General features: G+C 28.5%; 4 protein-coding genes across 8 annotated transcripts; 1 reads left to right on the top strand and 3 right to left on the bottom strand.

Moving 5' to 3' along the window:
- Nucleotides 1-189: 189 nt before the first annotated feature.
- On the bottom strand, nucleotides 190-6,923 carry LOC115243620. The gene is made up of 10 exons (XM_029820754.1): nucleotides 6,889-6,923; nucleotides 5,707-5,940; nucleotides 5,449-5,558; nucleotides 5,005-5,323; nucleotides 4,638-4,798; nucleotides 4,338-4,459; nucleotides 4,171-4,244; nucleotides 2,612-2,684; nucleotides 2,173-2,354; nucleotides 190-2,017 (listed from the first exon to the last, which is right to left on the bottom strand). Exons 1-10 carry the CDS (start codon nucleotides 6,906-6,908, stop codon nucleotides 841-843), a joined length of 2,472 nt encoding a protein of 823 aa, XP_029676614.1. The 5' UTR covers nucleotides 6,909-6,923; the 3' UTR covers nucleotides 190-840.
- A 427-nt stretch (nucleotides 6,924-7,350) lies between these two features.
- On the bottom strand, nucleotides 7,351-9,695 carry LOC115243583. The gene is made up of 3 exons (XM_029820707.1): nucleotides 9,350-9,695; nucleotides 8,253-8,557; nucleotides 7,351-8,180 (listed from the first exon to the last, which is right to left on the bottom strand). Exons 1-3 carry the CDS (start codon nucleotides 9,459-9,461, stop codon nucleotides 7,911-7,913), a joined length of 687 nt encoding a protein of 228 aa, XP_029676567.1. The 5' UTR covers nucleotides 9,462-9,695; the 3' UTR covers nucleotides 7,351-7,910.
- A 184-nt stretch (nucleotides 9,696-9,879) lies between these two features.
- Nucleotides 9,880-12,959, bottom strand: LOC115243541 (transcription factor A, mitochondrial). Of its 2 annotated transcripts, none has more exons than XM_029820642.1 (6): nucleotides 12,528-12,959; nucleotides 11,742-12,111; nucleotides 11,558-11,656; nucleotides 10,764-11,127; nucleotides 10,459-10,682; nucleotides 9,880-10,107 (listed from the first exon to the last, which is right to left on the bottom strand). In XM_029820642.1, the coding sequence occupies exons 1-4, from the start codon at nucleotides 12,584-12,586 to the stop codon at nucleotides 10,918-10,920; spliced, it is 738 nt and encodes a 245-aa protein (XP_029676502.1). In that variant the 5' UTR covers nucleotides 12,587-12,959; the 3' UTR covers nucleotides 9,880-10,107; nucleotides 10,459-10,682; nucleotides 10,764-10,917. The 2 variants fall into 2 exon arrangements, with proteins under 2 accessions (XP_029676502.1, XP_029676503.1); XM_029820643.1 differs by having other exon boundaries at nucleotides 10,767-11,127.
- A 497-nt stretch (nucleotides 12,960-13,456) lies between these two features.
- On the top strand, nucleotides 13,457-20,135 carry LOC115243454 (pre-mRNA-splicing regulator female-lethal(2)D-like). 4 transcript variants are annotated; one of them, XM_029820495.1, is made up of 6 exons: nucleotides 13,457-13,877; nucleotides 14,735-15,104; nucleotides 17,832-17,956; nucleotides 18,059-18,237; nucleotides 18,376-18,530; nucleotides 18,684-19,901. In XM_029820495.1, the coding sequence occupies exons 2-6, from the start codon at nucleotides 14,873-14,875 to the stop codon at nucleotides 19,388-19,390; spliced, it is 1,398 nt and encodes a 465-aa protein (XP_029676355.1). In that variant the 5' UTR covers nucleotides 13,457-13,877; nucleotides 14,735-14,872; the 3' UTR covers nucleotides 19,391-19,901. The 4 variants fall into 4 exon arrangements, with proteins under 4 accessions (XP_029676355.1, XP_029676356.1, XP_029676357.1 ...); XM_029820496.1 differs by lacking the exon at nucleotides 13,457-13,877 and adding an exon at nucleotides 14,185-14,203; XM_029820497.1 differs by lacking the exon at nucleotides 13,457-13,877 and having other exon boundaries at nucleotides 14,747-16,058; nucleotides 18,684-20,135.
- Nucleotides 20,136-20,154: the final 19 nt, after the last annotated feature.

Below are 20,154 nucleotides of genomic sequence, written 5' to 3'. Positions count from 1 at the left end.
CGGCGCTAGTGGGGGTTCTATTGCGGCAAATATGATATAAAAGAAAAATGGTCTTCGTTGAGACACTTTAAATATACACTATTTCACAAAATTGTGATAAAATCGATGGCTGTACTAATACAAGGTTATTAGATTGATTAGAATTGTACATTTAATCGTTAGAAAAAATATATATTTATTATCTCTCACTCTTTTTTTTTTCTCTAATTCATACAAAATATGCATTAAGTATGAATTTGTACAGTAATATAATAATCTATCTTATTTTATGTTTTTGTACTTATACAATTTATGAAAAATATGCAATAGTATAAAAAATTTTTATAATTTTAATTATACTAAACACTTATATATAAGAGTTAACTTCCGAATATATATAATATATAATATATGAATATGTAATATATAATATGTACATTTTTCTCATATCATTTATGATATGTAACCAAAACTATAAAACATCTTCTCAATCATAGTTTTTTCTTATCAAATCAAAAATAATTTTTCTATAGAAGAAAAAAAATTATCATTATATGTTATATATAATGACGTAAAGTGATCTATAAACAATAACACACAAAGACATTAATTTTTATAATTAGTACACATTTTAAAATTTTTACCTTAAGTAACTAAACTGTTATACCTGATTAAAAACATAATATAGTTTTCTCCTAGATTCTTGTTCCATATCAAATTTTCAATCAATTCATGTTTAAATATGTATTTAATTCATAAAATCATTTAAATATCATGATTTATGAGAAATTCTTAATTATGAAAGATTTCTACATTTTTTATTCATTTTGTGCAAGTACCTTTAGAATTAGAGATCCATATTCACATAAAAGCACAACCAAGAATTAAAAGCAATATTGCAATTGGAAAAAACATATATGCACCCATCCGTGGCTGGCAAATAGAAATTAATATGCTAATATCATCCATCTCGTTATGTTCTATACCATCCTTGGTTGGTATTTCAACAATTATTCTATCTGCTGACAGTGGACTTAAAGTAAAGGAGCATTCAGTTCTATTTATACATGATTTAGACACATTTTCATATTGAAAAGTTGGCTTATATATATCAAAAATCGTATAAATATCATTAGACACAATATCATTATCGCTATAAAAAATGTAATAATAATAACCATCTTCTTCCACACGATGGTTTGCTTGTGTGTGTTTACTATTGAGCAAATAAGAAACATCAGTACAGCGATTTGAAGGTTCAAATTCATGAGCTAACAATATCGCTCCTCCGTAACAGTTGAATAAGCCATTCTCAAAACTGGAAATAGATGAAGATTCGTTAGAATTAGATGTAAAATTTTTATCAGCATTTCCACCATGCCTGATGCCTTGATCTAATAAGGACGGTGGCTTTATAAGTTCTCGACTTCTTCTAAATCTTTTGATGTCCATCTTGTCTTTCAACTTTACTTCCTGTCCAACCATATCTTTTTCATCAATTTTATCAGAATGCAATTCACGTTCTAATTTTTGTATGTGCATTTCTCTGTCTTGATCTTGTACATGTTTTCTCTTTTGTTTTATTTTTTTATTTTTGTTCTTGCGGTGTCTAAGATGTCTTAATTTTCTGGTGCGATTCATGCTTTCATGTTGATCATCTATATGTTTCTGGATATAAGATGCTGCAGTATCATACAATGTCTCTATATCTTTCAAATTTTCATCAGACTTATACGACCATGTATTATTATTTGTATTTATAAGAACTTTCTCATTTTTATTTACAGGATTTTCAGAACTTACATTTACAAGCAATATATGTACATTGGTAGTGTTATATATATTAATAGGCTCAACCATGATTGATTCTTTAGAATCAATTTCTTGTGCATTTGATTGATCTATTATTTTAACCTGTTTGTTTGCACCTGGTAAGTAGATATTTTGTGTTTGTTCTTTATTGATATTGTGTTCTAACAAACCACAAGTACGTAAATTTCTTTCTCCTTTTACCACTAATATGGAGGCTCCTGGAAATCTAAATAAGCATTTTGGTTTATATACATTGTGCTTGTGCAAATAAACAAAATTAGAAATCACATTTGTATAGATCATATGTTTAATTTATTGTTAACAAATCGAGTAGTTTATATTCTAAATCTAATAATTTTATTTTCTTCATTCTTTTTTTACCTTGAACACACAGAGAGTGCTACAGTTGCACCTTTTAGTAAATAAAATCCCCAATATTCTAATGTATCATCTGGTAAACTCATGCTTTTTTTTAGCCTTATATGCTTTCGCTTAGATGTTATTTCTGGTCGTTGAGCCATTTGAAAAGCATTAAAAGTACTATTCATTTGTAAAGTATGTTCCTATGAGAAAAAATATTTTTTTTATTATGTATATTATTATTATTATTATTATTATTAGGCAAAATTATACATTATCTATACAATCTTATTTTTAACATTTATATTGATTCATGCATTCTTTTATCATAAACAATAAATATATTTATAATTGAAATTTTTTATAATATGTTTTATATTAAATCTTTTTTATACTAATGACAAAAATATAAAATCATAAAAATAATGGCATTAATCAAATATTAAACGTCTATTCTTACTGAACAAAATATTGTCGAAATTCCATCGTTGATCTCCATGATATCAGATTCTGTTACAGCATATGCAACATCCGCATAGGAAATATGCCGCAAATACAAAGGAATTACTATAAGCGTGATTGGTAAGATAGCTACCAATGTGCAGAAAACTAACACTCTTTTGATACCATGCATTTTTGCTACCCCTACCAATGTTAAATAAATTTGGCAATATTACTACTGATGTTAATTGAAATAAGCAGAATAAGTAAGCAGAAATTATTTATATATACAAAATATAATATACATATCATGTTTTATTGAAGCTTATATTGCAATGTACTACGGATTATATATATATTCAATTAATTCCAACATACGTACACAAATGCTTAATAAATACTAATACTATTGAATGTTATATTCAAAAGTAGAAAGTAAGAAAGCATTTACATTTAAAAGTAATTAAATAATAATATATACATATATATACACAAATCTGTTTATAATCTGCATCGAAAAAAGTATCATATTAAATATTAAGCATATATAAAGAATGACTTATAAAAAAAACTTTTTTTCTATATGCTTCTCAAATTGGGCTTTGTAAATAAATAAATCTGTTCGTTTAAGAGAGGTTACATCTTTTAACTTTTTTTTTTTTTTTTGAGTTAGCAGAGTTAACACCTTTCTTTCTTCACAAACTTCCTCATTTACAAACATCAATAATTGTAATATTTACAATTTTAGCATTTGCAATCTCACATGAAACATATATCGCATATATACAATTAAATCGCGTATTGCGTATGTGTTGTAATTACAAGTTTAAAAATAATATGTCTTCTTTTATATTATCCGTTTTTCTTCCCAAAAATAATTATATGTTTCCACTGATACATTATTTGTAAAGCTTTAAGATATCAGATTTATGATACTTACTTATTAATTCAAATATTAATTAGTGCTAATAAGATCTAACGAAAAAGAGGTTAGGTATTAACAAAGATAAAGATGAAAACTAATAAAAACTGAGCGCTATTGACAGTTTGATAAGGAAAATACATGATTAGGATTCGACCAATGTCGTGTCTGATTCACCTATTATATTGACATATATGATTGCTAATTTTATTATTAATAATGTGCTTGCATTCTCAAAGTATGTATCACCCAAATTTCGTAAATAATACACTTGTGTATAGTGATTAGCTATCGCATTTGTTTAAATCGAGTTCACCTCAAATCACAGATTATTTCTGTAAATTTAAAAAACAATCTTAAACAAATCTAAATCAGCGCAATTTGAAATAACAAAACTGAATTGTTTATAATTAGTGAAAACAAAAAATAAAAATGTGCATTTTTAATTCTTTGATTCTATTTGGAAAATTATATCTTCAATCACATAAGATATCTGTAATGTTATTGTATGCAATACATATATGTATTGAATAAGAATAAAACAGAATTAAGATATTATATATATACATATTTAAATAATATGTGTACACACATATTATATATATCATCCCTGCATTTAAAAGGTGATGCTACTTATTGCTTTATAGTAATTGTCTTTTGTAGCAGTTTTAAGTTCAGATATATCTATTTGATTAAATATAGTTTCTCCAAATAATGTGTCTTTATAAACCTAAAATATGAAATAAATGTTATTAATTTTTATATCATCGACTTTCCACTAAATCATATAATTTAATCTAATGTATACAAAATAAGTCCTTACTTTTAATATTTCAATTGCATTAAATTTTTCTTTAGATTTTGCACGCCAATCCTCACGTTTGAATGATGTATTCATTAAAGTAGCATGTAATTTTATTGTTTCATATTCTTTTTCCTTTAAACCTGGAAGTAAAAATTATCTAATAATAAACAAAATGTTATAAAACAGCTAATATTAATAAAAATATGTTTAAAAATTTTATAATAATTAAGAAATTATTACTTTAGATAATTATTACTTTAATGTTTACATAATACTGTATGTGCTAAAGATTTAAAATTCTATATATGTTGTTTATACCTATATCGACAAAGTAATCATCAATTTTATCAACAAGTTCTTGTAATTTTTCATCATGCGTAATTTGTGCAAATAAAACATTAACCTCTGTGGGATCATCATTCATACATGCAACTCCCTGTAATTGTATATTTATTGGCCCAAATTCTTCAAGAAAAGGGCTGGAATAAATTACTTGCAATTAATTATATTCTTTTTAAAGATAATCTTAATTATACTTATATGATTTATGTGATATAAATATACCATAAATATCAAACTTATGATTAACTATATGATCAATTATATATGTGCAGCTCGGGTTTGTGTGATCAATATTGTGTATACTGTTGTTATACATTTATATAAATCGATATATTTATCTTACTCTATGATTTCTTCTTTACAACTCAAAAGAGCATCAATAGCTTGCTTTTTTTCATTGTCATCAAGTAATTTGAGCATTCCAATAGTGAGATGTAACTTAGACGGCATTTGAAAAAGTGATTCTTCAATATTGTATGCTGTTTTGGCATACTTTTTCAATACATCATCTTTGAAAGAATTATAATTATCAATTATTCCCTTTTTATTCAATGGGATAGACAAAAAATGTGTATAACGTATCTTTTTCCTTGAATTCGCTATTAGTAAATCAATTCTATGTCTTGCGGATATTATAGCTTGATGATCTGATGCAGTAATAACTGTATATAAACATATAATATTTAAAAAATATTATAATAGCAATATAAAAATATTTAAAATTAATTAAATTAATATTATTCTCAAATTATGTGACACACAAGGATGTAATGTAAATTATTTTTACCAATGTTCCCATCTTTTCCCTTCTTTGGTACATCTATAGTTGTTTTTGTCTCATTTTCCAATTTTTTACGTGTCATACCATTTGCACCAATTATATGTGGATAGTATACTCTATAAAATATTAAAATTATGCTAATATGTATTATTATTATATTCTATTCAAGATTACAATTGTTACACTGTTCTTAACTCTAAATTTTGACTATTATTATATTTATGTCAAAATGACAGACATATTTATATTTGTGGAAATTCTCACTTGGGTACTTTGAAGGTATTTTTGAATTGCCCATTATGAGGCACTATCTCTATATCAGTGTCAGATACCTCATCTGAACAAACTGATTCTTTGTCTTCCATGTATGGGGTTGATGTATCAATATTTTTCCAGGCACTACTTTCGTAAAATCTATAGCAGCATCCATTAACCCAAATTAATTCTGGTTCTAACACATCCATTACATAAAATACAATATGTTTTATATGAACACTCCTAAAATTTATATTAAATTGTCAATGCATTTAGCTGCATATCCAACTTTCTCTCTCTAACTTCTTAAAAAATTATAATATATAAAGCATAATAAAAAAATTAGCTTTTTCCTTTGCTTTCCAAATAAGCTAAAATATTATTCTTATATAATTTTTGTCATTTATAAAAATATTATAAAAAGCGCTACTCATACACATAATATATATATTATCTATTATTTATATTTAACATATACAATATTCAATCTAAGTATTATATCAGCATTATATACAAAGATCTAAAATTAAAGTGGATAGTTCAAGCTATAAAAATCTCAATATTTACATAATTACATTGCTACAAAGTGGCTTTAATAAAAACAGCCACAATTGTGTAATAAAAAATGTGTAGTGAACAGTTATTAATATAAGATTTTATTGCAAGAACAGTCAAAATCTGGATAATATAAATATAATTGTAATTATATAAGTATTGACAATAGAAGATGTTTGTTCATATGACACTTTTCATTCTTAAGAATGTAATTTGTCACAGCTTCTTATATTCGTCCTGAATATTTTATGTGTATATATATACATAGTGTATATTTGTAATAGTAACTTTTTTGGAATTTAAAAATTTTTTCCTATTGGAGTGTCTTCAACTTATTTAAGTTATGATACAACATATGATAAGTTGAATAAACCGGTATTCTAAAGAACTGCGAATACCAGAATTATAAAGATTATTTGAATCGTGTTAGACTTAGGATCTAATCATCCCGTATTTTCAAATGATTTTCTTAATTTTCAGAAATTCGAAATATATACGGAATATATGATTTCCTAGGTTATATATGGTACATATATAATATGCAAATATGATATTATATAATGCTATCATTTAATTAAAAAATTATTGTTACGTACTGATCCAAAAATGTTAGTTTGACCAACACAGTTTGTTCACCTTTTTAATGCATTTAACATTAGTGACTTTGTTGACATAAAAGAGTGACATCAGAGAGAAGAATGAGAGTCGGAAATGGATGTGGCCATGTAGTTCCAGGCGGCGTAAAATGGATGTACGTGACGGTAGTGTACGACCTAGAAAAAGCGTTACACGAAAAACGGCAGCGTGGCGACTCTCATTCTTCTCTCTGGTGACATATGTAAGATCTGTTCGTTTTGCTTGCACTTTCTACATTTGTCTACACTCACAAAAGTCACAATCAGATTCTTCGTTATTCAATGATTAAACATATGTATATATCTATCTCATTTCAAATGTAGAAATAATAATTATTTCGTTATACAGTTCTCTGAACTAATTTAAATTTTAAATCAGATATTACATTCATATGATAAAAAATGTCAGACTTATTTTCTTATCAGATACAAAATTTCTTTTATTTGTTTTTAAAGATACAATACGTTACAATAATTTGACTTCTTTCGTGTATTTCATTTTTTGGTATTTACAGACTTTCTTTCCCACAAGCAGTGTGTATTGTGACAATTGCATATCTTTAATAAAGCAATGGGTTTTGTGTGTATGTATGCATGTACATATTTAGTTTCACTATAATACTATCAAAATTATTACACTGGACAGATCTTTAATAATGGCAGAGGCAGATAAAAAAAAGATCTTAAAAATATTGACAATATAAATAATAAAAAGATAAATTGCTCAATATATAATTAATTCTATGAATTAATCTATATATAAAAATGTTTTATATTACATTACATACATCCTTAAAAAAAATTAATGTTTTTGATATGACACTTTTACTAATATCCATTCAGTTTAAATCAAGACAACACTAATATGTAAAAAGATATACAATAGATTATTCTGTATATTAAATAATAGTGTATCCACATATTGAAATTTATAATGTTCTAAACACATACTTCCTTTTTATACAAAATTTTTGGTAATGGAATTTCACTTCATCTTTACTCTCATTCAAATATCATAAATAATTACACACTTATTGGTATTGTAGCATTATAGTGGTAGTAATAGCAGGTAATAACATAACGCATCAATACAAAACTGAACATATACAATCCAAAATCATTAAGGATTATAGTAAATAATGCAAATGATATTTTAAATCTATAAATTAATTTTGGTTTGATATTGCACAATATCAAAGCAGCAAATAGTAAATTGCTGTCTTGTGTTTCAAGTAAACTCTTACAATTATATAGACGTCCCAGCATCAGTAACAGGTAAGGTATAATAATTGTCTGTAAATATTAACATACAACACATGTAAATTATGAACGTGAATACTTCAATAAATTATTAGATGAAATTACCTGCCCAAATAAATTATCTAATTTCAGTATTAGTAAAATGTTGACAATCCCAGCTAGCAGGATAAAATTGATACGACTGAATAATAATCCATGTAACATAAATTTTGGCTTGGATATTTGTCTCGATAAGCATGTACTTCTATCCCTAGTGTCATTTAAAAAGTTTTCATGTTTATCATCATTGAGCCTTATAGAATCTTGTAATTCTATTTCTTTATCGATATTACATATACCATTTCTGATATTATACTCTTCCAAATCTGTTTCTGCTTTAAGACTGTTGCTTTTCATTCGTGGGTTATCATCTGTAAAATATTTTAAATAAATATGTCAATCCAAGCCAAAAATCTATTTATATAATAAACTAATAAATATTATATATATATATCATGCATAAATATAAAAAATAAATTTTTTTGGAGATAACGTGTTAGACTGAGCTCACTATCTCAATTCATCAACATGTAATAATAACGCACTTATTGTACTAGCACCTATAAAATCAAACTCAAGGCATGCTTTCAATATCTGCTTGCTACATACATCAATGTTATAATTTTCTTTTAACATTAACATATAATGTAATAATTTAAATCTGCTATTTGTGATAATTATTCAAAACGCTGTTTGTCTCTTTGCATCTCTTGGCAAAATAATGTACATTATTGAGAAGACAAAACAACATGCATAAGCATGTATTTAGCTAAGAAAACTACTCGAGCGTTTATGCGAGAATCAAATATTTCATCCAATAGAATATATAGTGTATATATGTGCTTTGAAAATTTTTTATTATATTTAAGTCTTTTTGCTTCCTCATAGAGGAAGCTTTGTTTTCGTGACAAAATTTTTTTTCGAGTTTTCTATGCCAATGTGTTTAGAATGTTCCAAAACGTCGAAAAATCATATTCCTAAAAAATGTCTGTATGTATGTGTGTGTGTGTGTGTATGTACGCGATATTTTGTACAACCTCTAATTTTATTTGTTTTGAATTATTACTAGATTTTCTCAAAACTTGAAACATATAGTTATTCTCTTATATCTTACATTAGATTTCCATATATATCTATTTTTTTAACTCGTTCTTTATATTTACCCTCAATTTCATCTGCATTATTTCTCGCTGTTATTTTACGTAATCGATTTTCCGAATTTTCCAAAATTCGTCGTCTCCTTGCTTCCCTTCTGGCATTTGATTCAGCCATCATTGTATCTAATAATTACATCCAATATACGATGACAAGCTTTTCTTGTAATATGCACTTGTGTAAATTGTGCATCAATCAAGAAGAGCATTAAAGATTAAATAAAACGGATTTGTATTCGTTTATGGATATTCGTAGGAATAGATGTAAATGAAGGGAAGAAACACGCTTCTTTGAAAAATTAGGTTAGAGAATGACTTTTAGCGCCGCCCGTAAGTAGCAAACTAAGGCTGCGTTCCGTTTCATGCATGATGCGCATGATGCATTACTTATCCTTGTTATTCACCGAATGTTAAACAAGGATAAGTAATTAATATTATATGTTACGTGAACTATAGATTTCCAGGCGATCTATGCGTGAAACGGAACGCACCCAAAAATGAATCATGTGACGAATAGTGGAAAAGTTGATTCGAATCACTGTGGATTGCATACACAATATAATTTGTAAATTTAATACAAATATATGAGCGCAAGATAAAAGTACATAAGTTGACCTGTTAAAATAACTCGTACTTGCTTTAAGATAATTCACACAATTATCGATATCTAAATATAAGACATATAAAATGTTGATAGCCTAATCCATTAGATGTATCTGCTGCTGTCATCATCGTAACAGTTAATCCATTTGGGTTAATGTAAATTTCTATAAAAAAGCAGAGGGAAAGTAATGAAATGTTAGTACACGTATGATTCAAGAACAAAACTTAAAACATTAATATTTGAGATGAATTTCTCAGAATAATCCTTAATTAAGGATGATTCCATTGATAATAATTAAAGAATATTTACATAAATAATAATAATATACACAAATTTATTACATAAAGAAAATATATAATACAAAATACAAACTATAGACTATATAAAAAACGAAAATGCTAGCTGTACCTCAATAACTTCGATATACAAACAATGCTTACTTATACATAAGGTTAAAAACGCAAAATATTGATATTAAAATACCACCTGTACCGATAAATACATATTCTCTTACCATCTTCCAATTTTTACTGCACTCTTTGAAGACTGTTAAAAATCTTTGCCATACAGAAGCAAAATACTTATGCGTCCATGTATGTGATTTGTGAGATTGCATTACTGATTCATTAACATTGCTTATTAATGCATCTGACGTATTTCTTGAATATTTCATTACATCTCGTAAATTGTTTTCGACATTGTAAAGTACCAAACTTTTTGTAGATTTACATCGTTTATCTAAACAAATTGTAAATAATATATTTTTTATGGTTTTAATAATTATGTAAGATCTTTAAGCTAATATGATTTTTCTATTACCACTGTCAGCATCATAAATATTTCCAAGAGTAAACTGTGTATCAGTGCCCCAACCTGTTTTAATATTCTCTTTGTTTCGATTTTTGACTTTAGAGAAATCTGCAGCAATAGATTTAGGGATGTGCATACTAGATTGGTTGGGACACTCCGAATCCTATTCTTTGTGTTTATCAATATTGGTGTTGCGTTTAGATTTAAGAGTAGATTTCAACAAATCTTGATGACCTTCTTGAATCATATTTTTCTCCCATTTTTTTATATCGGTTTTATATTTTTCTGTTAGTCGTGCTGCTTCTGCTGTATATTTATTTTTAGCTTCCATTGTTAAATTCTTCCATTCTTTACTTATATTCTTCATCCAATCCTAAAAAAATATGCAAAAAGAACAAGGTCGTGCTGCTTCTGCTGTATATTTATTTTTAGCTTCCATTGTTAAATTCTTCCATTCTTTACTTATATTCTTCATCCAATCCTAAAAATATGCAAAAAGAACAAAACATTATATATCACTTTCCTACTTTTCTTTTTTACTCTCTTTCCTACTTTCTTAAAAAATAAATTTAAGTAATAAGTTTTCTCTTTATATACTTTATATATCTAATCTCTTAGAAAGTAAAGCATGGTTTACACAATGCTTTTTTATTAGCTACTAGCATGCTAATTTCCTAGGAATTAGTAAAAAAGCATCATGTATTTTAAAATGCTAGTAAATTAGCTATGCTTATTTTTCTCTTTAACTAGTATGCTAATAGCTAATAAAAAACCATTGTGTAAATCATGCTTAATAAACTTACCTTCTGTGATACTTGTGAATCTTTGAGCATCTTATTATCCTGCATGAATAAGAAGAAGGCAGTTAATGGTCGCTTTGGTTTCCCAAGGTCTGCAAGTTTCTATCATAGAAATAAAAACATATTACATGTTACATATTACATAACCAAATTTTCAGATTTTAGTGTAAAATCTTGATATAAATACTTGTTTAATTTGGCTTCTTTCTAAAGCATGCTCTTTTTTTATTAATTGATTTTGTATCAGCATCTGCTGATCATCAGTTATTGAATTTTTATAATCCATTAATTTTTGTTTATACACAGACTGTTGTTCCATATATTGCTTTTGAAAATTCTGTTTTATTGTTGGATCCACTTGTGTCCATTGCTCCGCTACTTTCTTCAAAATATCTTTTTGTGTACAATTGGGATATTCTTTGTGCAACTGCTCTTTTATAGATAGAAAATATTGTATAAATGCATTTAATGGTTTCTTTGGTTTTGGTGGTAAAATATCTTTTTCTATATTGCGCTTAAGTTTGGATACAATGGAGTCTTGTGTGGTAGCCAATCTCCTATAATAAAAAATTAAAAATTTATTAGTTATATATTTATTATTTTTAATTTACAAAACCTTAAATTATATTCTTACTCCTATTTATTTGTATAGATTTAAAAGATAAAGATTTAAAAAATAAAATTTTATAAACATTTTTCTTCCCATTAGGTCACTTTAATGTCTATTTTTTCTTATGTATCTTTATCGAAACATATTCTGGAATAATAATAATTGTAATGACTAGAGAAATAAAATTGCAAGTTAACTTTTATTTAATCATAAATTTCAATAATGCATAATTTATGTACTATTAAAAGATTTTGCTATTTCTCATGGATAGATACATTGTTGCACAGTGTTAAAAACTTAGTAATATATTAATTTAAGTTTCTAAATAATCAATCATAATAGGACATCAATAAAATAATTTACCTTGTACATAATAAATTAGCGCCATTAATAGGAAATAATAACCTCCAGGTCGTAATCATAGTAAATGTGTTTTCAGTATTGTTATCAAGCAAACTTAATTAAACCTTGATTGTGTGTGAACTTTTGTGTATTAGAATTATTCTAATATTCTTGAATATATGGACACACAGAAGACAGTTAGAAAATCAAGCAATGAAAAATCTTCATTCGAGAGTTCTTTTTTTCTTATTTTCTTTTTAGACTATTTTAGACTATTTTAGACTATTTTAGACTATTTTAGACTTTCCATCCACTAAACGTGGTACGGTAGTACGCTAAATCAACACACGTTAACCATAGATACAGAAAACATCTCAGTAGGTAAGCGTTTTACGGAAAAAAAAAACGGGATGACCACGTTTTCAGGACTGCGTTCCAAAATTTACTTCTTGGAGTAGTTTGATTGGCCAGTCGGAACAAAAAAATTTTGTTTCTTTTGTCCTGATTGGTTAATTAATAGAATATAGCGCAAAGCCGCCATATTTGAAAAGAAATTTAGAAAATCGATTTTTTCGAAACCGATAAACGGGATAAAATAAAATAATAACCATAATAAGTCAAATATAAAGAAATGAAAATATTATTCTAATAATAAGGGAAGTATTTGACTGAAAGCAACAATAAAGACGAGCCTTAAATAAAAAAAATTTTTGTTGTGATTTATATTAATAATATGCAATATATATTTAATTCTATATATTAAATATGTAGCATCAATATTTGCTATATTTTTCCACAAAAGTCTAATGACATTCCTTATCGCAATGAAATATATACGTAGTTGAGGCATATAAGCGTTTTTTAGTGCTTGCGTTGGTACGCATGCGCGAGATTTGTCCCTTCATCTCCCGGTTTATACGTATTGGATTGTAGGTCGATCATGATTGGAGCATGCGCTGGCACGCGTCCGTTCGCTCCTCTCGGGGATCGCGAGGTTGATAGTCATTCATGATCATGATTAGTCGCAGCGTTCTTGACGGGGTGGATCGCGCGTTTTCCGCGAGTTTCCGCGACTGATTTCCTCGTATAGTGTCATATGTCAAAATACCGCGGCTAGCGTTTCGCTGCGAGCTGCACGTCGCCTCGTGCATTCGCTTCCGCTCGGATTGATCGATCGCGAAGAGAGAGAGAGAGAGAGAGAGAGCGAGAAAGAGAGAAGTTCTCTTTGCCGCACGCGGAAAATCCGTTTGGCGCTTTTTCCACGGATATGCGAGCCTTGTACGTGCGCACGATGTTACGCGTTTCGCCTTTCTTCTGATACCGAGCGAACATTTTGTAATAGCAACATCTCTGTTCTAACGAATGAGGCAGGTAGGTGTGAATGAAGTTTTAACGACGAGAAAAATGTTGGAGAGAGCGCGATGCTGTGAAAAACGATCGCGATGAATTAGCTTCACCAGCTTATCGTCTTCAAACCCGCGATTCGAAATCCACGAAATAGCAATTACGATCTACGTCTCGTTACGTTCGATCGTTCGAAAGTGAAGAAAAGAAGGAAGGGATGAGGCGCGAGTGAAAAAAAAGATGAATGCTTGAGCGTAAATGCTCCTTCGTGGCAGACATGTCGACGTAATGGCGTCACGACTCACGTCTTCTGCCGGAGATAAATGCATTCCGCCTTTCTAATTGCCGTCACGGTAGATTCTAGCGATTATTCGCGTGATTTTAGAATATTATTTCTTCAGAATTTCATTTAATCTTAGTTTGTTATAACGATATTACGCGCGAGTCTTGTAACGCTTTATGGATACGTTTATATTATGATTAAATCGATTGGGAGAGAAAAGAATGGACACATGTTGTATTTTTATATATTAATTCTCAAAAAATTTATAAATTAATTCCATAAACAAGCTAGTAATTTCAACCTAGCGATATGAATAAGTGCTTAATGAAGTGATCTGTAGGTTAATAAATCGGATATATATATATATATAACATTCGAGGATGATATATATTTGAAATTATGGATTTTATAATGCAACATATCTGTTTTACAGAATTATTCTTTCAAATATTTATTCTTGATGATAAAGTAGATACGAATAAACTAATTTTTATTTAATGAAATACTATTTATATCACATAATTGCAGAGTAAAAAACAGTTTATAATTTTAAAATTCATATATTATTTGATATTAATTACGTTATATTTTTCTGTTTCAGATGAACATCTAATAATTGCATCCCAATATATGATCAGTGGCACAATCATTGCCATAACATTAATGAATAGAAGGTTTTGTGCTCAATAAAAGCTTCTTCTACAAATCAACATCTCAGCTACAAATTAGCAGTGAAAAAATGGCAGATGAATGCAGCGAAGTGAAGTCGGCAGGACCATCCTCGCCAAGGAGTCCTCAGAGCAGTAGCACCGGTGGAAAACCCAGCAGCCCGCATTCCCCTAGGCAACCTAGACGTGTAAAACTTACTCAGCAACAATTGGACAGCTTGACAAAGGACGAGCTAGCAGCTAAATGGCATGAACAGGACTTGTATGTGGAGTGTCTAGAAACCCAGGCGGCAGCTCAGGAAGGTACTGAGATCACACGAGTGAGACCACCTCACTCACCACATATCTTAAGCGAATTAACGAATGCCAGAACACAACGGTCTTTTATAAGAGACAAGACTCTCATAGGGACGTTAAGCATAGGGTTCATTAGACCAGTGTTTAGGATACTTTCACTAAATTGTCTATTAGGATTAAGATAATGAGAGAGCTTTAGTAAATAAGAGTAATACACTATAGGTATAAAATATGAAAGTATTTTTGTTGCTCTCTATGAGAAAGCTTAGTACATGCGTATGTGCAGTCAGATTGTTTTGATGTATTTGCACAAGTAGTAGAAAGATATAAAACTGAATAATTGCGTTTCGTAATATGCGATATAGTGTTGATCAACTCGATTATATATTAATTTTTAAAACAATATTTGTGATGTGTAGTGCGGATAATTAAATTAAAGATTCATATGTATAGTGACACAAAACGCGAAAATTCTCAAGGTATCTGTGAGCATAGGTGGAGTGATAGCCACGTATACAATATACAAAAGCTGGGATATATTTGTAGGCCGAGATATATCTACGCTAAATTTTCCTGTGAGCAGTTATACTGTCAGCCATGAAAAGCATAGTAAAAGTGAATATGGCTGAAATAACAAGTGTTAATGTGTATCAAGAGGCGTCCATTTCTTTGCAAAAAAGAAATGTGTCTGCCATCAATATTGTGGAAGATACAACCATTTAATTCAAAATAACATTTTGCAAGTGCCTGTGCAGTGTATCGCGTATACCTTTGCAGTGTAATAATTATACCATCAAATGCAGGACAAGTGTGTGCGCGCGTGTAATTCGAAATACCGAGTTTCTAGTTAACAAAGATGAGACGAAAAGCACAGCGTTTTTATGAAGACGCTGAATTTACGGCTCAGAGGAATAATAAGAATGGATCCATGTCACCCTTGGCCAAAATACTACATTTGGGGTGCGTGAATTTAAATCTCTCGGTGAAGTACGCAACCACAACATTCGCCGTTACCAAAACTGGAACATTACCTAATCCTACCATCAGCTCTCTCTCCTTACCCTTTTTTTTTCAAATCTACATATTTTTATATATTATCTTTTGTCCTTAAACCTTTTTCCAGTTAGATAATGCAATTTTTCATTAATTGTATTCCTAGACCAATCATCCTTCTATATATTCTCACTATGAATGCAACTTGTGTGCATGCATTTATACCTGCACCATAATGTCCGGATATCAGAAACGAATTTCAAAAGTACAAACCTGTGAATTAAGCCCGGCCGGCGTCTCGTTACAACATCTATGCCTACAAGTACATGCTTGATTCTTGCGGAAGAAAAGTAACATCCACTCTTGGTCTTGGTGGAAGTATCTGACAAATGGCACATCGCAACGAGCTCCAAAATCAAAGTATGCGCCAATTAACAATGTCAGTTGTCAGGCAGTCATTGTCACATACTTATGAAAATATATAGTTTATTTATGCGCACTTAGGTTAAAATTAAATAGTAATTTTTCACCAGTACACACTTGGCTCCAACAAAAACTCTCTCTTTATATATATATATTTACATATGAAAATTATACAAAATATTTTACACAATCACACAAATACAGTACATTTATAGTCTCAGGTTTCAAGCACTCTATGTGGTTCATAAATTCGTATTTTTCATTATATAAATGTGTATGTTCTCGGAAAATATAAAATTATTACTGATTTAATTCAATTTTTACAGTTATAGCTATAAAAAGGAAACTTTTTTATAAAAAATTTTATTACAATGGAATTAATGAGATATACACTTAATATTTCTTTATAATAATAAATTCTATTTAATTTTTTTATTTGTTATCAGTTTAACTATTTTAAGAAATAACAGAAAAAATTCTCTTATTCCTAAAAAATGATATGTTTGCATAGAATAACTAACAATAGCAATCATCATAAAAAAATTTACTTTTTAATCTTTTAATTTATAAAATTTAAAAATTTTCAATCTTGTATGCTTATATAAATATTATTTATTTAAATTAGAGTATATAAAAATCAAATTAATATTTTCTTGTCTATTTATATGCAAAAGAGCCAAAAAATTAAATTTACACGTAAAACATGTTGCAGACTTAAAGTAGTTTCAAAGTTTATATATGTTTGCAAATGCATTATATATCTCCTCCATATAGAATAACTAACAATAGCAATCATCATAAAAAAATTTACTTTTTAATCTTTTAATTTATAAAATTTAAAAATTTTCAATCTTGTATGCTTATATAAATATTATTTATTTAAATTAGAGTATATAAAAATCAAATTAATATTTTCTTGTCTATTTATATGCAAAAGAGCCAAAAAATTAAATTTACACGTAAAATATTAAAAAAAAAAAAAAAAAATAGAGATTTTGACAAAATATGATAAAAATAATGACTAGATTTTTTTTTCCAAACAAAATAAACTGTTGCAGACTTAAAGTAGTTTCAAAGTTTATATATGTTTGCAAATGCATTATATATCTCCTCCATATGAAATATGTTTCATTATTTCACTATAATTATTTTAAATGTAACAAATAATTTTGGTATTCTATAGGAAATATTTTTCTTGTGGGAGATATTATGTTGAATATATACACATCATAAATATTGCAATTTTGAGAAACACATAGATGCCATCGGATACTGAAATTCTAGAAATAGAAAAATTCATAGATTATTCCTTTATAGGTGAACTAGCCTCATTGAGAGAATCCGAAAACAAATACAGGCAACAATATGTAGAAGCATCTCACAGGGAGAAGATCTTAGTAAGGAGGCTTGCCTCTAAAGAGCAGGAATTGCAAGAATATATTGTATGTAAACATTTTCAGATACACTGAAATTATAATAAAATTTGTCTTGAAACTTATTTTTATGTAAACCTATAAATAAAAAAGACTTTTCTTTTCTGTTAGAATCAAATAACTGAAATGAAAGCCACCCAAGCTCCGTCCGCAGTTGCATTAAGGTCTGCTCTGTTAGATCCGGCTGTTAATATATTGATACAGAAATTAAGGCAAGAATTAATAACGACCAAGAGTAAATTAGAGGATACACAAAATGAGCTAAGCGCATGGAAATTTACGCCAGACAGGTTAGCAAAAGTCTTTAGCATTTACGTATTAAAATATATATATATTAAAGTATACATATATTCTATAACTATATAAAATATATAGTAAATGAAATATAGTACACAACGCTCTTCTCACTAATTATATTTTATTTATAGCAATACAGGGAAAAGATTAATGGCAAAATGTAGATTATTATATCAAGAAAATGAAGAACTTGGTCGTATGATTGCTAGTGGACGTATTGCTAAGTTGGAAGGTGAACTTGCCTTACAAAAAAGTTTCAGTGAAGAAGTAAAAAAGTCACAATCAGGTATCCTGTTAAATATTCTTTAATTTATAAACTTATACAAAGCAATTTTTATAATTACTATAATTATTGGATCTTTTTTATAATTGAAATGTGTTTTGCATGTCATATATTTGAAAGCGTCATAGAACTTGGACATTTTCTCTCATTTTGCAGAATTAGACGAGTTTCTACAAGATTTAGATGAAGATGTGGAGGGTATGCAGAGTACTATTTACTTCTTACAACAAGAATTACGCAAGGCTCGAGAATCTGTCACGCTATTACAACAGGAAAATTCAGCATTGAAGACGAATACAAATGAGAATAATTTATCGAATGGTTTATCACCCCATACACCCCCAATCAAAAAGGAGGAATTGGAAGAAACTCCTGCACCAGATACGAAACTTCCGAAACCGATGGAGGACAGTGATATGTGCAAAGGTGTAAGAACTCCATCGTTAACGTCGCCCCAGAGTGAGCTTACTAGTGTTGAAAGAACAGAACGTGCAGAGAGAAAACTTAATCAAGCCGATCATAATGACGAGAGTTCTAGCGACTCCGCGGCACTAATTATTAAAGTTGAAAATGAGGAACTCAGTGATAGAGAAGAGGAACACGAGGAAAATCGGAATAAACGAATATTAAGGAGTAAAAGTCACAATAGGAATAGTGGTAAATCAAACGGGGAAGAGGTGCTAACGCGAACAACGCGGGGTAGGGACAGGACAAAGAGGGAGAAAAGTGCAGCCAGTAGTGATGATGAAAGGACGCACAAGAAGAAACGAAGAGAAAGTATTCTTTCTCTCGATTATAATGAAGGCGATGATGATGCTTTAGTTTTAACTAATGGCGAGACTCTACAGAGTGATCCAGAATGAATAATATTTTAGATTGATTTTGAATTACATCTAACCAAAATGTGGTGAAAATCCGCGATATGATTTGACATATTTTCTCTGGTTCCTGTGTACAAAATTTTTCAATTAATGCAATGCCGGCTGTTTACAGGACAGTGTTCGAATAAACGAATAATTAGGCATAAAGAAAGAGATGTAATTTCAGTACCTGTGTTGGTAATAACTTCAAATGATAAATATTGACATTGTGTCTAAAAGTTAACAAACTTGTAAATACTCTTGTACTATTAGATTAGTATAAAATTTAAAATTCATGTTTACATCAAATTATTTGCATATGACCAAGTTACAAATTTATATTACAAAAATATATCAAATAAATTTGATTGTCGCCTTATAATTTATAACAGCCAAATGCTGTAAAAGAAGCCAGCACAATCAGATTGTTCATATTTTGTAAATTTCTTGTATCAACATTTTATGTAAATCAGTAAAAGTTTGGTTAATTAGTAAAAATGGATGATACAAAAAATTGTCAAGAATTAATCAAAAACACCTGACCACATTTTATGTAAACTAGTAAATCATTAATACTTTCAAATATATAATGCATGAAAATGCATCATCTAAATTATATATGTAATAATCCAATGTATATATGTACTTCTATGTAGAACATGAGACAATATCACTCGCGCGCATGCGTATTTATTTCTTTTTTTATTAACTAATTTAAGAGAGAAAAAAATATATAATGATTTAAAATATAAAATAGTAATATTTTT

The sequence above is a fragment of the Formica exsecta genome, unplaced genomic scaffold (genome assembly GCF_003651465.1).
Source record: "Formica exsecta isolate Colony F162 unplaced genomic scaffold, ASM365146v1 scaffold72, whole genome shotgun sequence".
Lineage (NCBI taxonomy): Eukaryota > Metazoa > Arthropoda > Insecta > Hymenoptera > Formicidae > Formica > Formica exsecta.
Note: the sequence above shows the minus strand (reverse complement) of the source record. Positions and strands in the feature narration are given on the sequence as shown.

Excerpts from the sequence above, each read along its gene's own strand:
- LOC115243620 (XM_029820754.1), bottom strand. The coding sequence starts at position 6,908 with ATGTTAAATGCATTAAAAAG. Across the intron at positions 4,245-4,337 it reads ATGCAATTGAAATATTAAAA|GTTTATAAAGACACATTATT; the intron begins GTAAGGACTTAT and ends TTCATATTTTAG. Across the intron at positions 2,685-4,170 it reads GAACTTAAAACTGCTACAAA|GGATGTTGCATATGCTGTAA; the intron begins AGACAATTACTA and ends TATTTCCTATGC.
- LOC115243583 (XM_029820707.1), bottom strand. The coding sequence starts at position 9,461 with ATGATGGCTGAATCAAATGCCAGAAGGGAAGCAAGGAGACGACGAATT. Across the intron at positions 8,558-9,349 it reads TAATGCAGATGAAATTGAGG|ATGATAACCCACGAATGAAA; the intron begins GTAAATATAAAG and ends AATATTTTACAG. Across the intron at positions 8,181-8,252 it reads TAGATAATTTATTTGGGCAG|ACAATTATTATACCTTACCT; the intron begins GTAATTTCATCT and ends TAATATTTACAG.
- LOC115243541 (XM_029820642.1), bottom strand. The coding sequence starts at position 12,586 with ATGATTACGACCTGGAGGTTATTATTTCCTATTAATGGCGCTAATTTA. Across the intron at positions 12,112-12,527 it reads GCTAATTTATTATGTACAAG|GAGATTGGCTACCACACAAG; the intron begins GTAAATTATTTT and ends TTTTTATTATAG. Across the intron at positions 11,657-11,741 it reads AAAGAAGCCAAATTAAACAA|AAACTTGCAGACCTTGGGAA; the intron begins GTATTTATATCA and ends TTTCTATGATAG.
- LOC115243454 (XM_029820495.1), top strand. The coding sequence starts at position 14,873 with ATGGCAGATGAATGCAGCGAAGTGAAGTCGGCAGGACCATCCTCGCCA. Across the intron at positions 15,105-17,831 it reads CCAGGCGGCAGCTCAGGAAG|GTGAACTAGCCTCATTGAGA; the intron begins GTACTGAGATCA and ends ATTCCTTTATAG. Across the intron at positions 17,957-18,058 it reads AGGAATTGCAAGAATATATT|AATCAAATAACTGAAATGAA; the intron begins GTATGTAAACAT and ends CTTTTCTGTTAG.